Genomic DNA, 16,151 nt, shown 5'->3' on the forward strand with positions numbered 1-16,151 from the left:
AGTGCGTACGAGGGATTGTGCAGGACGTTCATCCTCTTAGACGGCAGAGTACTTAATTAACCCCAGCGGGACGTTGTACCGTTACAGCAGGTGAGAGCAAAAATAAATACATAAAAAAAATAAATACAATACTTAAAATAAGTGGGAGATACATGCATGTGTACATTTTGTGGACATTTACTGTACGTGCATGTGTAATGCTGTGCAGTGGTAGCCAAGTAAAACCTAGTGAGGTGGACATGCAAATAGTGCAAATAGTGCAAATTTAAATGCAAGTCGCGTTCTGCTGTACAGCATGTGGGGTCCTGTCAAATGTGTAGCACGCTTTTCGGTGTGTACAGCGGCTGTCGGGTGTCAGGACGTCTCTGAAATAAATGTTTACAATGTGAGCAAAGACGAGGCTGTTCTCTGCAGAGTTAAACAACGAGAAGAAGAAAATAAGAAAAACGCTCGTCCTCTTTCCTTTCGTCAGCATTGTTGAGGGAACCTCTGGAGAAGCTACGATATTGTTCTGCACTTTAAATGAAATAAAAACACCGGCTGAGTTTTTTGTCCCCAGCAGCAGCTTCTAAATAAGAGTCCATGTAAACTAATATAGTCAGATAACGGCTCAGTCATGCACCACACAGCAAAGATGACAATAGTAGTTTTTATTGACATGTGACAACAAGATCTGCAAATAACATAAAGGTTTAATGCTTTCACAGAGTACACTTCTACCTACTTCTGTCCAACTCTCACATATTTGTACTTCAGTACTTGTGAGGACCCTCACTGACGTAATGCTGTTTTAAAGCTCCTAACCCCTGATCTTAACCATCACAACTACATGGCTTACATGAAGCCAGTCTTAACCTCCACCAGACCTCAACACAGAAATCTCAAATTTGACCTCAACAGCCGCTCGAAGACGTGAGGACTGACTCAAGGTCTTTAACCTAAATTGGTCCTCACAAAGATGCAAAGAAGTTAACAGCGCATATATACACACACACACACACACACCTCTTAAATAATCCACTGCTGCCACCAAGTGTTCCACAGCGGACAATATGTTATATGTTCCTTCCCTTGTTACCTGTGTTAGTATAAAGTCTGAGCCACAGGCTGATGGTTTACTGTATATTATCACAATGAACGGGACTCTGTAAAACCTTCTGCAGCCTGGACCTCAGTACTAGTCAACCAATTACAGGAGAAATGGTTTCAGTAGCTTACGGTAAAATGCTAAATATTGATGCTAGACAATAAGAATATTGACAGTGTTACAATGCCACACAGGATGCAGGATTTGAGCAGTATCGCTGAGCAAGTATAGTTTTCAGCTCAATAAATAACTGCATCGGTAAAAACGTAAGTGCAGTTAATGCTGTACTTTTACTGACATGCGTTTCCCTCATTACGAACACCACGTGTCCTGGTACGAGCTCGTTTGCCACGATAAATTAAATCATGATAGTTATCTCATTAAAGTTGAAATAAATTTTAATAAAAAAGGCAACACATACGTAATACTTTTTCTTTGTTCTTCTCTGCGAGACTTCGTCACCACCACCTTATATACTGAACTGCGGTCCTCGAGGACGAGCTCCACGTCCGTTAAGAACGCAGCGGCCGTGTTATGTCAGGGAGAGCAAGTTGATATCATAGCATCCGTCCACCTGGGGCAACAAAGAACACAGAAACATGATATTTCCCCCTTCGTTTCTTCTTAAAGGCCCTGAACACTCACGCAGGTGTCGTCAGTTACTGTGGCTGATCAGATGTCTCTTCAGGACCACGTGGGCGGGTACAGACCAGGCTCCATCGGCATCTCACTGACGCTTTTATGTCAGTGTCGCACCTGTTCCAAATAACATCAACTTAACTAATGAACACCTGACTCACAACTCAAACTATCACCGTGGCTCTGCCCAACTTTAAACTGGGAAGAAGACAATCAGCCAAAATAAAAGACAACACATTTGTGGTCGGACCGAGGGTGGACAGGGACTTTAGAGCAGCAGGAACAGTCAATGTCTAGATGTAAAATCACAAAACATGTAAAAATGCATTTTTAAACACATTTTATTCAAACAGTTTTGACAATAGCTTAACATGTACTTCTTTGTTTGGTGGAAATGTGATTTTATTCATTATTATATATGATGTATTTCAGTCTGATTCACATCTTTAAAATGTTATTCTTTGTAATATAATTTGGACGGTTGGGATACTTTCAGTGCCATTTAGTGTTCGATACATTTATTCACATTCAATATAACATCTGCTGCATAGTTAAAGGGAAGCTGTGGAGCGTTTGACCTCTAGTGGCGCTACAGAGCAGTTTTTCTATGAGTAGTTTCGTGCACGAGGACGCACTCGGGTGATGAGAAACTCATTCCTGCCAGCGGTTTTACACTGTTCCACTGATCTACAGGTGGAGGTAATGCACCCAGATATGCAGCAATGCGCTAACAAAGGCGGCGAAGAAGAAGACTGCTTGCTAGTAAACATGTATGTAAACAATGCAGGTTTCAAACTTCGTGTTTTAGGAGGGAGGAAATGCATTCATCACATTTGTTTTGGTGAGAAACACTGAATTTAAATATAATTTTTGTTTGTTTCCAAGAAACCTCCACAGGGCCCCATTTAAATGGATAAAATCTGATATTATTGATGCTGCTAGAACCTGGACTGGTTCTAGACATCTGAATCGTCGGTCACATCTCAGAGTTATGCGGCGCTCTGGTGTTACTTTGTGAATGGTTGTTTCTCTGGTTTGAGAAACAACTCCAGCCAGCCTGCATCTCTGCAGCTGGGACTAAAACTGGGAATGTCACCTAAAAAGCCAAAATCCTAAAATGGATGGTAAAAACACAGTGATTCAATTGAGGCAGCTATCAAAGCTACGACTAAAGGATATAACAGGTCTTAAATCAGAATACTGTATACAGAAGTCATTTCTTCTGAGGATGTTTGTCCCCATCGACTGACCGTTCTGGTACTGGGGCAAATGTTTTAGAAGGATTCAACGACGATCAAAGTGTAAATTGTAATTACCCACAGGTAACGGGCATCGCCCAATATGTAAAACTTGTAATAACATTATAAATATACTTCTGGGACGGACTCTGACGCCCCCGCCCCCGCCGCCAGCCCCTGGGCCTGCCCTTTGGTGCTCCCCCTGCCTCTGCGGGATGTTGGCCAGGTGCTTGCTTCCCAAACTGCAACCACACAAAACCCAGATCGCCTCCGCCTCCCATAATAACTTTTCTTTTTTTACTTTCCATTCCTCTCTTTATTTTTTATTTTGCTGTTACTTATTAATCTTCCCCCTCACATGGATGCACTTACATACACACACACACACACTTAACCCACCTCACATACACGACCACAATTTATCTCACACTTGAAAAAATGACCTTTTACTTCTACTGACACCGAGCTGCCTCCGAGTCACCTGAGCAGGAGGTCAGTATCGGCTGGAAGCAGCGGTGATCTGTGTGTTTCACACTCACATCAAATCGTCCGATGGAGGCGGTGGTCTGGTTGGTCTGCATCACCTCAGTCAGAGCCCACATCTGCTGGATACTGGATGATACAGTCTGGGGGTCTGGGAGGCCCTAGGAGACACACAGGAGAACAGGGGACCTCAGGTGTACTCGCAGGGCTGCAGCCAGGATTTTAGAAATGCTGAGGTCATGAGTCCAGGCTGTCCCGCCCCGACAGTACTGTCAGCTATATTGTCCGTAAAAACATGCAGACCTCTGTTCTATGAAAACCATGCATCTCCAAAATGTCAACTTTTCTTGAACTAAGAAAACCAGCCTTGTTTTCAGCTTCAGGACATAACTTTTTTTTAGATAATCCAATGGCGGTTTTTAAAGGTAAATTTAGACTAAAAAGTAGGAGAAGAATTAATAAAGAAACGTCATTTATTGCATTAGAAAAGTTTATCTCAGAAGAAGAAGAAGAAGAAGAATTATTATTAGGGATGCCCAGATCGACGTTGATCGTTATCGGACGATATTCATTAAAAATGTGCAATTGGGAGATCGGGATTAATGCTTTGTAGTCGCTGATCGCCAAAACCGTTCCAGGACGCACGTTGTATTTGTTTACTAGCGGATCCTGACTGCGCAGACGCATAGCGGCGACATACAGCAGGTTTCCTTCCAGTCAAGGTGGCGACGAAGCTACCGAAAACGGGGATTTATTCATCTTGTAACAGTTATCGTGTCTAACTTTAGTGGATCAGAATATTTCGGATATGGAACTAATCTGCAGATGCTCCGGTTCAAGTCGAGACCAAAGTTTCCTTGAATATCAGTTCAATCAGTGAGCCACAACAAAAGGCCAAAATGTGGCCTGCAACAGACTTTAAGGTTTAAAACAGAGAAGTCAAAAGCCAGTCGCTGTAAAGATCAATTTCTAGCCATGCTGGATTAAATCTTCACTTATATATTCAGTGTTCGGTAACTGGCTCATCAAGGCGAGGAAGAGAGGAGAGGGAGGGACGGCGACAAGTCCGAATTTAAAAAAGGAAAAGCGGAGCGATTTCTGATTCTGAGCAATTTAATTATAATTACTTGATGAAGAAAACTTTGGTCACAATATAAGACAGCGTTATGTGGTTCATTTGAATTTCAAGGACTTTTTAAGCACATTGTTTTCAAGGTATTCCAGTACTTGATACTTTTTAATAGTGCGATACCAGCTGCTATAAAACAAAAAAAAACGATCAGTATCGGCCGTGTATTGGCTGATACGGCTCACAGGCGATCGGCAAAAAACGTGATCATGGCATCCCTAATAATTATTATTCACCAAATTTGGAGAATTTTCACTGGATATAGATTCTGCACACTCCCAGGAATACATTTCATAATAAATCTTTTATTTATTTATTAGTCTAAAAGTGTAGAAATAGTGGAATTGGCCTATAAAATATGCAGTACAGTCCTGTATACTGTTAACTCTCCCCAGGCTGAGGAAATGACCTCAGTGTCCTTAACGGTAGCTCTGACCCTGTTTACACAGACGCAACGTCAAACACACACAAACAAAACCAAAAGCGTACCTCCAGGTCAGGGTGTTGGTCAACCAGGGTCAGGTCAGACAGCCAATCAGAAACCTCCTTCTCTGGGTCCTGGAAGGAGGAGGAACAGTCATTTAAAGTATGCAGTTAAGTCTAATGTTGCATCTGGAATCATTTAATTAGCTTGATTATAAATTTGTGTATGTTTAATCCACTTTGATTGAGTCCTTCCTTTGGCACCACCTGGTGGTAGCATCAAGAATAACATCGTCGCGGACACCTCTGCGTGCTGCTACTGCACATCCCTCCACACACATTTTCACTGGGGTTGTTTCATTTTTTTTGACAAACAGAAACTTCAGAATAATTTGAAAGACGTTATAATCACAAATAATAACTTTAAGGTTCACATTACACAATTACAACTGTAACAAAGGGTGAAAACAAAACTCACAAGGAGTCACAAAGAACTTGTTGATGTATCGTCCCACAAGCAAGAGAATAAATCCAGTTACTGATCTTGTGATTCCTGGGCACTTTCACTAATTTACCATCTCTGTCCATATATTAACACCACACTTTAAAGCAGCCATAATCAATATATTTATATTAACAATAAGTGACAAGCCCACAGAGAATTATCACCTGACTCAGCAGTTCCCCGCAGCTTTGGAGCATCTTTTAGCTCAGCGATTTGGTTTTACGGCCCGCAACTTGAAAGTTTTGGTTCAGTCGCAGCGGTCTAATCTGTGTCGTGTTTTCATCAAAATAGCTGTAAGAACCCGCTGTGCGCTACACGCTCGGCAGACAGACGCAGTCAGAGAGCAGCTGCTGAACATAGCGGAGCATCTAGCTGCTAAAGAGCCAGATGTTTCCCTCAAACACAGAGCTGACGGAGAGAGAAATCAGGTGGACACGAACATGTTTACCGGACGTGTTAATAAGCCACTGACATGTTTATCCTATCATCTTCAGAGGTGATGGCTATTGCAGGTTTAACTCACCTCTGTGCCTATGGATCATTTTGTGATGATGGGTTTTTAAACTTACAAAATGCTACAAAATGTTAAATACACTGGGTTTCATTTTGAGGATGGCGGACTGGAACACAACAACCGATAATGTGTGCAATCAGTGCAATTTTTTTCCACTCAGGTGGTAGCACAAGAGTCCACACAGCATTGGCTGTTAGGTTCCTGATGTGGCTGCGTTATGAATATTCAGCTGACAGGGTGCAAGTTTGACTGTTACATTACTACGTACGTATAACTGACATAACTGCCTTTAGAGAACCTGTGTATATGAAGCACAGACTGAGTTGGTGAACATAAAACAAGATAAAAATAAAAGCCAGGAGCATAATTACACTACAAATCAGTAGTCCCAAATATTATACTGGTGCCATAAAAGAGCGGTTACCTTACTGAATAACTTCCTCCACTCTCATTAAGTACATTATTTTACCTTGGCTTTCTCACTGAGTTTGTGATTAATGTTAGTTTACTGTGATTGTCAACAATAAAAACTGACCGGCTCCATATGAGGGTATATTTTGATCTCTTCAAGGCTGAAGGTTAGCCAGGCAGAGGACGGCTGTCTCAGGATCAGTCTCACAGACACCACGTGATCCGGCTCCACCTGCATCTGTACAAACAACAACAACGAAGAATAACGTAAGTAATGCCAGACAATCTTCTGGATTGTTAAACAGAAACCTTAAGGGATTATCACCAGCAGCTGACTAGCCATTAGCGTGTTTTCAGGGAGAGGGAGACGCTGCCATCTGAGCTGATGATACTTGAACTCTTTTTTTAACTCGCTGTTGACAAATACAGAAACAACAGCGAAGGAAATGATACAGGAGCTGTTCTCACCACTATCTGAGTTCTCTAAACGACCTACTCAGATCAATGAAGAGAAACCGTCTTGAAGCAACATCAGCTTCAAACTCTGATTATCTGATCGGTGACCAATAAACAATGTTCATGATATTAGTTATCAAAACGTGCCACATTAATTTTGCTAACAATTGTTCCATATTTTGAGCTACAACCTGCTCTACTTGGCTATGTGATGCGATTAGATTAGGTGGACAGCAGCAGTGTGTATTGCATGGTACAGGTTGTTCGTAGGATCGGAGGTGGAGTTGCACCCTGCAGTGACGTAGCTGGGCGGCAGACGCGGCAGTAACCGCTTGCTGTCTGAAAGCATCTTTACTGATTTAACCACATTAAACTATTCTAACCATTAACAGGGAAAAAATATGGGAGAAATATATAATTATAAAATATTAAATGGTTTCTTTCGGTTCCTGAAAGGCTTCGAGTCCCTGTACAGAGGATTACTGCAGTAATATAACACACTGAACATCCCTTAAGGCTAAACATGACAAACAATAATAACCCAGAAACAGTGAATAAACATCATTTACACTATCTCGATTACCCTTTGAACTATGTCAGACTCTGCGCAGCTTCTGAAGTAAACAAGAATCACCATTCACTGTCTGGCTATAAACAAGGAATAATTAGAAGAAATGAAAAATATTTATTTTGTCTCCACACGTCAACAATACAGTGCTTTCTGAGCCGTTCTTGCAGGGTTGGCTGGCTTGCCTCCAACATCAACCGAATTAGCATTTTTGAAGTTATGGATGTCATCCTTCATTATTTAAAGATACCCTCCAGACATGTTAAAAAACTGCTTTGAATAATAATTAGTCTAATATGGAGCAATCTATGAATATGCAAATATTGTTCATTTTTAAAAGTTTAACTGCTGGGCACAATATTTCTCCTACTCCCCAGTGTATGTGCAGTACGTAAGTGTCATACTGGACCACCATTTGCTTCCAAACTAGTTGTGATGTCACAAAGTCCTGCAGGTACGTCCAGGTGTCAACCTCAGGTTCAAGGTGAGCACAGAGAAACTTCCCCCCTTCAGCAGGTGAAGTGATCGTTCTGCACAGTGAAGTCAAAAATATATATGTTTTGTGCTTGTTACTTGACTGTGATGTTGCTGAGTTGATCTGAATGAATCATTTCTACCGTTTGCCACCGTGATAACTTTCCATCTGACAAGCCTTCATACTCATGGATCCGACTCGAGCCCACCAGCACACCTGCTCCAGCCCACCTGTGTCCTGTGAATGGAGCAGTAGTCCTGGGAGCCTCCCTCAGTGTGGGGGTTGTCCATCAGAGGCAGGTTCCTCAGAGCAGTGCACCACTTAGCGGGGGCCTCCTGCCCGAGGCTCCTCCTCAACAAACGCACAGTCACATAAGCTGTGTAGTAGTTCTTAAAGGTGATTTCCTTAATCTGAAAGACAGACAGTGGATTATAAAAACTGTACAAATTAACCCTGCGCTACATTACCATGTCGCTATTATCTGATGGTATTAGGATCTGATTTATCGTTTGTCTGTGGGCAGACAACGTAATTCAAATTAATCTACATTTATTACAAACTATTTCCTTGAGCTTATTAGCACTGGACCCAATTTAAAATTAGATTATATTACTGGGGTGTCAATATAAAGAAAAGACCTTCTCTGGTGATCTGGTGGGTGAAATTAAACTTAAAAATATATTTTAGCACAATAAATCAGACTCATTAAACCATATTGGTTCCCAGAATAAAATGCCTCCAGTCCATAGCGAGTCTCAACCCATTGTTTGAGAAACACGGAGTCTGCCAAATCACAGTATTAACATTTAAACCTAAAGACAGTACCATCGAAACGCGTGGCAGAGATAACTCCTTCATGCAGAAACTTGCTCCAGGCAGACGCCTTTGAAGCTTGAAGCTTTGAGCTAATGAGGAGTAGCTCTGCATTAAAAATTATTTTTTAATTAGGACTAAATGCTAAAAAGTAGGTCAATGCCCAAAATGTTTGAAGTCTCTCTCAAGACAGAAATACAGCTTTATATTTAAACAAGTGTTTTGTGTATATACGTGTGTGTGTGTGTGTTTATTTTCTGCTTTGTTAGACGGTGCCGTTGGAAGACACCAGATACATGGATGTTGAATAAAATTAAGATTGAGGGAAAATGGTACTTTGAGAATTTATTTTAGCTGCATGCTGGGGGCCAAGAAAATCAAACTCTGAAGAGATTACACATATTTCTTTAGTGATGCTCTGTGCATTCTCCTACAATAGTATATTTACTTCCAGTAATACACTAGTTATAGGTTCTCGGGTCAATGTATGGTCAGCACACAAACCAATAAGAACTTTAACATTTTGTTTTTTACAGGCTTTAAGAGAACGTGAGCACCTCTTACAGTAGAAGACGTAACTCAATAATCCATTAACAGCTACTTGTCCAGTATTATCCTGGTAGATAAAGGAAACCCGTACACTCACAATACTATCTGACTTTTGTTATAATACAAGCATGGTACTGGTTCATAAGATACAGATCAGAAGATTTAAATACATGGTACATGTACATGGTATTATCCTCAGCCTGTACCTTACTACAAACTATATTTTAAAAAAATACAAAAACGACACTCCTACAGTGGCCCCATGAAAATAGACTGGATTATTTTCAAACCTGAGTGTAATGTGATCAGTAGAGTGATGAAAACCAAGGGTTAGTTTGTAATTAACCGGAAGAAAAACTGTGTAATTAGACAGGTGATGAAGCGACTCAAGTCAAGTTACATGTGCCTGTTTGTGTTTTTGTCTGGACATTTTTGTAATGAGAACCAGCCTTGATCATTTTATTACTGCTATCACATGGTTAGCTGCTCATCTCCGCCGCTCACTGTTTTGAGGACGTCCAAATCAGTGTGAGTCCACATACAGCAGTTTAAAGTAATACATGTTTGAAGTACAGCCTAATATCATAATAATGTGTGCTTTGAATGGTGGAAAAATGAACCATTTTGCAATGTAATGAAGAGCACGTGTCAGGTTGAGGTTAACTCTGGTCTGTTTGCTAATTAAGCTGTTCATCCTGCAGGCTACAGGCTGAACAATAGAAGATAATAAAGCATGAAAAGCATATTTTGATTAAGACTGGATATATGGTGGTTGGCGTGGATACCACTGGTACAGGTAGCTTACATTGACGGGGTTTCCAAAGGGGAGGGTGACATCTACAACACAAACACCAGAGTGAGCCGCGTCTGTTTTGACGTGTCCGATCTGCAGGTAGACCGGAGGTTTGATGGTGCAGTTCACAGGCTTGATGTCATCAGTGCTCCCACTCATCTTCTGGACACAAATGAGAGTTACACGCCTTATTTCAATTGAGCAAAAACACGTTTTATGTGGTCAGAATAAGCACTTGCTGCAATTGGCTGTACTCCAGAAACCTGTTATTGAATAGGAGAATAGAAATTTTGAAACTCCTGCTACCTATCAAGGTCTTAGTGTCGATTTATCTATCCAAATCAGACATCTGTCCAAATTTTACAAAAGGACATTTTACAAATTCCCCACAGATGCACCCTGAACTACTCGCACATGCACTTGCATATTTTTTCCGCATGCTACCATGTGTGCATACCCGTGTAGGTGTGTGTTTGTGTTTCGTGCATCTAGCATTTTGAATACTAGCTTGCCTTTTAGACCATGGCAGGATCAGTGACATCACAACTAATTTGGAGCCAATCGTGGTCCAGTATGCAACTTACACATCAAGTGTGATGTGGAAACTATATATATATATATATATATATATATATATATATATATATATATATATACTTATATGGATTGAGATGTGACAGACGAAGAAGAAGAACAAAATGAAGACTTTGGAGTGGCCTAGTCAAAGTCCTGACCTGAATCCTATTGAGATGCTGTGGCGTGACCTTAAAAAGGCAGTTTGTGCTCGAAAACCCTCCAATGTGGCAGAATTACAACAATTCAGCAAAGATGAGTGGGCCAAACTTCCTCCACAGCGCAGTAAAAGACTCACTGCAAGTTATCGCAAACGCTTGATTGCAGTTGTTGCTGCTAAGGGTGGAGCAACCAGTTATTAGGTTTAGGGGGCAATCACTTTTTCACACAGGGCCATGTAGGTTTGGATTTTGTTTTCCCTTAATAATAACAACCTTCAGTTAAAAGCTGCATTTTGTGTTTACTTGTGTTATCTTTGACTAATATTTAAATTTGTTTGATGATCTGAAACATTTAAGTGTTACAATTGTGCAAAAAAAATAAATAAATAAGAAATCAGGAAGGGGACAAACACTTTTTCACACTCACTTTTCAACTATTTTCCAAAAGAGACATGACATTAGAAATGTGTTTCTAACCTTATATGCTCACTGTAGTCTACTATTTTCTCTTAGCAGACAAAAAGGAACAAATGGAATACAAAACGGCCTAAAAACTGTTAAACCTAAGTTAGCATTATTATGCTCTCTAGCTAGCTAGCTGGCTTGTCTTCTCTCTGCTAGCACCATGGACAGCGACATGGGAGCGCTGAACAGACAGCAGGGCACATGAAGTTTAACTGACCAGCAGCACTGACGGCTTATAATGCTAAATATTCATGCTGTGATGCTGCAAATCAACTGTGTAAGACAAAATAATACAGTTACCATAACGTTAGCAGGGAAGCTAGCAGTGCAGGAACTGGCGATAGCACAAACAGCTAACAGATGATGAGTCGGCATTACTGGTGAAATAGGGGTCGAATGAATCCATGAAGCGACGCTGCATTGGTTCAGTTCTTACCTTTCTTGTCAGAGAGGAGACACAGTTTGTGAAAGTCGACGGCGAAAAGAAAAGTAAGACTGAAATGCTTTAAGTCGCAGATGTTTACATGCTAAAGAAACTGTCGCTTCCTGAGTGTAACCAAGGCGACGGTGGGAGTCTTAAAGGGCCAGCAGCACTCGCCGCTGTCTGTGCGACTGCATTTAAAGTATATTTTATAAGTTTGCATACAGTCTGACCCAGTCTTCATGGATGTAACCTGTAAAATGTTAGCACAACAACAGTCGTGGACATTGACCACTTCCGCCCAAAGCCTGAGTCCAGGTCGAAGTGAACAGGAAGTGATAGTCGTCTTGTGTTTAAATGCATGTTTGCAGAAAAACACAAGAAGAAGAAACCTGCTCATCTGTCTCTCTTTTGGTGTTGCTGCAGGTTTTATGCAGTTCTACACAAATTACAATGCGTATTATATGACTGTCTATTGTTTTTACACGGCCATTAGTTTTAATTGTATTTATCCATCATAAAAATCTATGACTTTTACTTAAATGGACATCTCAACTATTTGGTAGAGGCTCATAATTTAAACAATTATGTTGTCAGTTGAAAAAATTTTTTTAAATTTGTCATTTGTCCCTATTATACCAGCCCTGCTTTTTAAACTGCCAGCTGCTGCAGGCCTCTACAGACATTCATACGTTATTACAAAAAGTATGCAGCAGATGGCAGGCTTACTCCATGTCGCTATTAGCCCTCCATCACACTGTCAGTGAGATGGTGATGTGTTCAGATTTAAAGGCCTCTCCTCCACTAAGCTCATCACCTCATCACCACACCCCTCTGAAAACATCCCATCTCCAAACGATGATATATGCTCATCCCCACCAGGCACAATCTCCCGTCAAAATGAGATTCAGGTGTGCAGCCCTGGTATCAGGGTGAGACAGCACACCTATGGCTTTATCAGTCAGCAGCAGAAATCAGGTGTTATTTCTCTGTGGCCTTGTGATGATGTCCCTGTAAAACTGAAACAAGGTTTCCAGAATGTTTCATATCAATTTTGAACAAGACAAATGACCTGATGATCCACAAGCACTGCAGTAGCCTAAACTGGATCTGTGAGTGGAGCGGACTGTTGAATAACCCTGAAGATAATCAGTTCACATCCATCAAAGCAGTTTAAAGAATGAGACGGATAGAAAGATACTTTTTTTTTTGCAATAATCCATGAGCTGAATGAAAAGTTGTTATACACTTTACATATTGATCCGCCACTCATTTAGATCATACTTTCTGATTCTTATCATTTCTGATTTGTAGCCTAATCCTAAAATTCCTCTTCCTCTTGCTTCCTCGAGTCGCTTCATTTTAATTCAATTGAATTACGTTTTGGCACAAAATACAAAAGGTACATATTTTTAAAGCAAAAACACCAAATATTAGATAATCGATTCAGACAGAGAGAGATCAGTTTTTGCAATAACCCATGCGCAGAGTGAAAAGTTGCTGTACACTCTTCTTATGATCCACCCACTCATTCTCATATTCAGACTCCCGTTCTCTTCCTTTTCTTTTGTGAAAATGATCAGAATTTCTTATTTGTGGCTGTGCTGAACCCTCAGATGCCTTTTGATCTTGTTTACTTCCTTCACAATTAGCGATGGGGTTAATATCTATGAGCTGGTGCTTCTTGTTTACACACCTGTGTGACACTGAATCCTTGCCTACAGCGGAAGCTGCATGAGGTCCTTAAAACAATGTGTCGCTGTAACAGAACAGGGTCAGACCAGATTCCAGACCAGGCCAGATAAAGACTGACAAACTTGTGCAAATGATGGGTACTGACAGCATAAAGGACAGAGTCAAAGTAACTGTGCTGACAGTGGTCTTTAAATCTGTGCATCACATTGCCACCCCCTCCCCCATACCTGGCAGAACTGTTTAGCTGGGCTTCACGCCCGGTTACACAAGGTCAGCAGCCTGGACATCCCTGCTGCGTTCAAGAACAGCCTGCAGTATTTTTATACTTGTTTGTTTTAAATGTAATCTACCCAGGGGGGCATTTATTTTGATAAGTCTCGCTAGTTTAAGTGAGAGATCCGTTCCATGACCGTGGCTGCTCAGTAACCAAGGTAGCGTATACTTCTGAACTAGCCTGCTAGCTAGCAGGAACTATCAAGCTTAATTTAGCTGTGTGTCAAAGAATGTCAGACGGGCGGAAACAGAATCCCAAAAGACCGTCCCGACAGGTGTGACGTCATGTGTTCGGAAACACAAGTTCAGACCTTTTTCTCACGATGTGACCAAGGATGGATTTACGTGTTTACTTTAGTTCCAAAGACCGTATTAATAAAAAATGAACAAGTTATGTAAATCATGTCTTTCCACTTTGTCTAAAAGCCGCATTATTTCATTTCCCACTTTGCAAAAACCCGTCCTACTCTGCCTCTGATTGGCTAGTGCTCGATGCCTTCGTTGGGTTTAGGCATTAGGGTAAAAGTATCAGGGTCAGAGCCAATCAGAGGCAGAGTAGATGAGGTCTTCATGGAATGCGGGTGGGAAATACAATAAAGGCCAAAAGCCCATAGGTTAATTGACATAGGCCTGAGATATGTAAGCAGGGCATCCAAAGACCAGTTACAGCCAGCTATGGCATGTCCATCCATCGGCGACCCTGTGCTCACATCCGGCACAGAGCGTTTACACCACCAGCCCCAAGGGTCTTCAGAGACAGGACTAATCCACTGGGCTTCCCTGATGAGTATCTGTGGGAGAGGAACAGGTTCAGTAGGCCCAGCATAGTTTACCTCTCTAGTCTGCTGGAGCCACACATAAGGAAGCACACTCACCTTAGCCGCTGACCCCTGTTCAGTCTGTCTTTGCATGTGGGGCATTCTTGTACAGTGTCGGTGATGCAGAAGGTCTTGTGAAGGCAACTGTATGCCGGGAAATTAGAAGGGTATACCTTGCTCTAAAGCGGTACCTGAATATCTTCATCACGTTCCCTGGTCATCTTGAAACGCAGAGATGGTATTCACTTGCAGGTATGTGATAGTTAAAATGAATGTTAAGTAGCCTACAGGCTGGCATGTCTCTGTATTAACATAATCCTCTCTTTCAGGCTTCCCCAACGTTATAGGCGCCATAGACTGCACCCGTGAGCGTATCCCGGCCCCATCTGGACCTGTGGAGGCAGACCATGTCAATCGGAAATCTCTCCATAGCCTAAATGTACAGGTATGTACTGGGGGAAGCTGTCCATACACTGTCAGGCAGAATAGAAATAATTGGATCTGGATGAAATGTGTACCTGTGATAGATAGAGCAAATTAGTTTTGTTGTCAACACAAAATCCTGTTACCCTGGCAGTTGTTCACAGAAATTTAATTTAATTTCCATTTCAGTGTCAGCCTTACACAAAGAAGGAACTGTACAGAGACAGTATCTCACTTCACCTTATCAGCACAGATTGATGAATAAAATACATCAGGTATTTCCTTTCCTAACCAAATGTCATAGCACTAACATGTAGCTGCAGAGGGCCTATGCAAAACCAGATTTTAAATCTTACACAACGTCTGACCAAAAGTTTAAAATATTATTCTGTAATGTGAGACAAATAACTCTGTTGTAATAATTCTGAACTGGATTTTACATTTTGAAAGACACCACTGCAAAAACCCTTCTTAGTCATGTTGAGACATTTTAAATGAATGCTCTGCCAAGCAAAGTGTGCCACATCACTGACAGTCACCCTTTATGCTGTCAGATGATCTGCGATGGAAGTTGCCTGATATCCAACATCGAGGCAAAATGACGTCACCATGGCCTGTGCAGTCTTGCACAGCATTGCCACATGTTGCTGGTGGAGCAATGGGAAGACTTTGACCCAGCCCTTCGGGAAACACATGGATGGAAGAACTGTGAGGGACTTTTACACAAATACCTATTTCAGTTAATCCCCATTTTAAACATGGTCACCTTTCTTTTGGAGTGAGCCCTTTTATTCGAAAGCTTAGCATGTATAGTTTAAGAAAGAAAAGTGTGCCAAAGGTGTGTTAAGATTTTTATTCATTCACTCATTTTGTTCATCTGTGAAGACAAAACAAAAAAAAATTAAATACAACCCAAACCACGACCTTCCGCTGTGTTGAAATGTATACCTACATCCTTCTCCAGTTTCTTTATCTGCAACTTCTTAATTTTTAGTTTTTTTATACTCGATGTCAAGTCTCTGGCTTTCAGTGCCAATGAGCAGATTTCGTTTGTAAATCGAACAGACATCCTGTGAAAGAGCAAATGTTTCAAAGAGTATCAGATTATGTAGTTGGTAACAGCAATATGAAGAGCGACTGACTTCACTCTTTGCTGATGTACTTGTTGTTCCGGTCATGTCCTGCAGCAAGGTGTATGGTTATACATCATTTGTAGAATTTGTAGAATCCAACACATTT

The 16,151-nt window shown here is 41.2% G+C and overlaps 1 protein-coding gene across 4 annotated transcripts; it reads right to left on the minus strand.

The window, feature by feature from the left end:
- Positions 1 to 635: 635 nt before the first annotated feature.
- nicn1 (nicolin 1) lies at positions 636 to 12,018 on the minus strand. Of its 4 annotated transcripts, none has more exons than XM_044174346.1 (7): positions 11,719 to 12,018; positions 10,096 to 10,242; positions 8,159 to 8,338; positions 6,554 to 6,667; positions 5,066 to 5,134; positions 3,504 to 3,608; positions 636 to 1,661 (listed from the first exon to the last, which is right to left on the minus strand). In XM_044174346.1, exons 2-7 carry the CDS (start codon positions 10,240 to 10,242, stop codon positions 1,620 to 1,622), a joined length of 657 nt encoding a protein of 218 aa, XP_044030281.1. In that variant the 5' UTR covers positions 11,719 to 12,018; the 3' UTR covers positions 636 to 1,619. The 4 variants fall into 4 exon arrangements, with proteins under 4 accessions (XP_044030281.1, XP_044030273.1, XP_044030255.1 ...); XM_044174338.1 differs by having other exon boundaries at positions 10,096 to 10,245; positions 11,719 to 12,017; XM_044174320.1 differs by lacking the exon at positions 11,719 to 12,018 and adding an exon at positions 11,583 to 11,714 and having other exon boundaries at positions 10,096 to 10,245.
- Positions 12,019 to 16,151: the final 4,133 nt, after the last annotated feature.

The sequence above is a fragment of the Siniperca chuatsi genome, linkage group LG2 (genome assembly GCF_020085105.1).
Source record: "Siniperca chuatsi isolate FFG_IHB_CAS linkage group LG2, ASM2008510v1, whole genome shotgun sequence".
NCBI classification, from domain to species: domain Eukaryota; kingdom Metazoa; phylum Chordata; class Actinopteri; order Centrarchiformes; family Sinipercidae; genus Siniperca; species Siniperca chuatsi.

Coding starts and splice junctions, on each gene's coding strand:
- nicn1 (XM_044174320.1), bottom strand. CDS start 11,657: ATGCCGACTCATCATCTGTTAGCTGTTTGTGCTATCGCCAGTTCCTGC. Junction 5,135..6,553: donor TATACCCTCATATGGAGCCG/GTCAGTTTTTAT, acceptor TCCTCCTTCCAG/GACCCAGAGAAGGAGGTTTC. Junction 1,662..3,503: donor CCTCCATCGGACGATTTGAT/GTGAGTGTGAAA, acceptor TTGTTGCCCCAG/GTGGACGGATGCTATGATAT.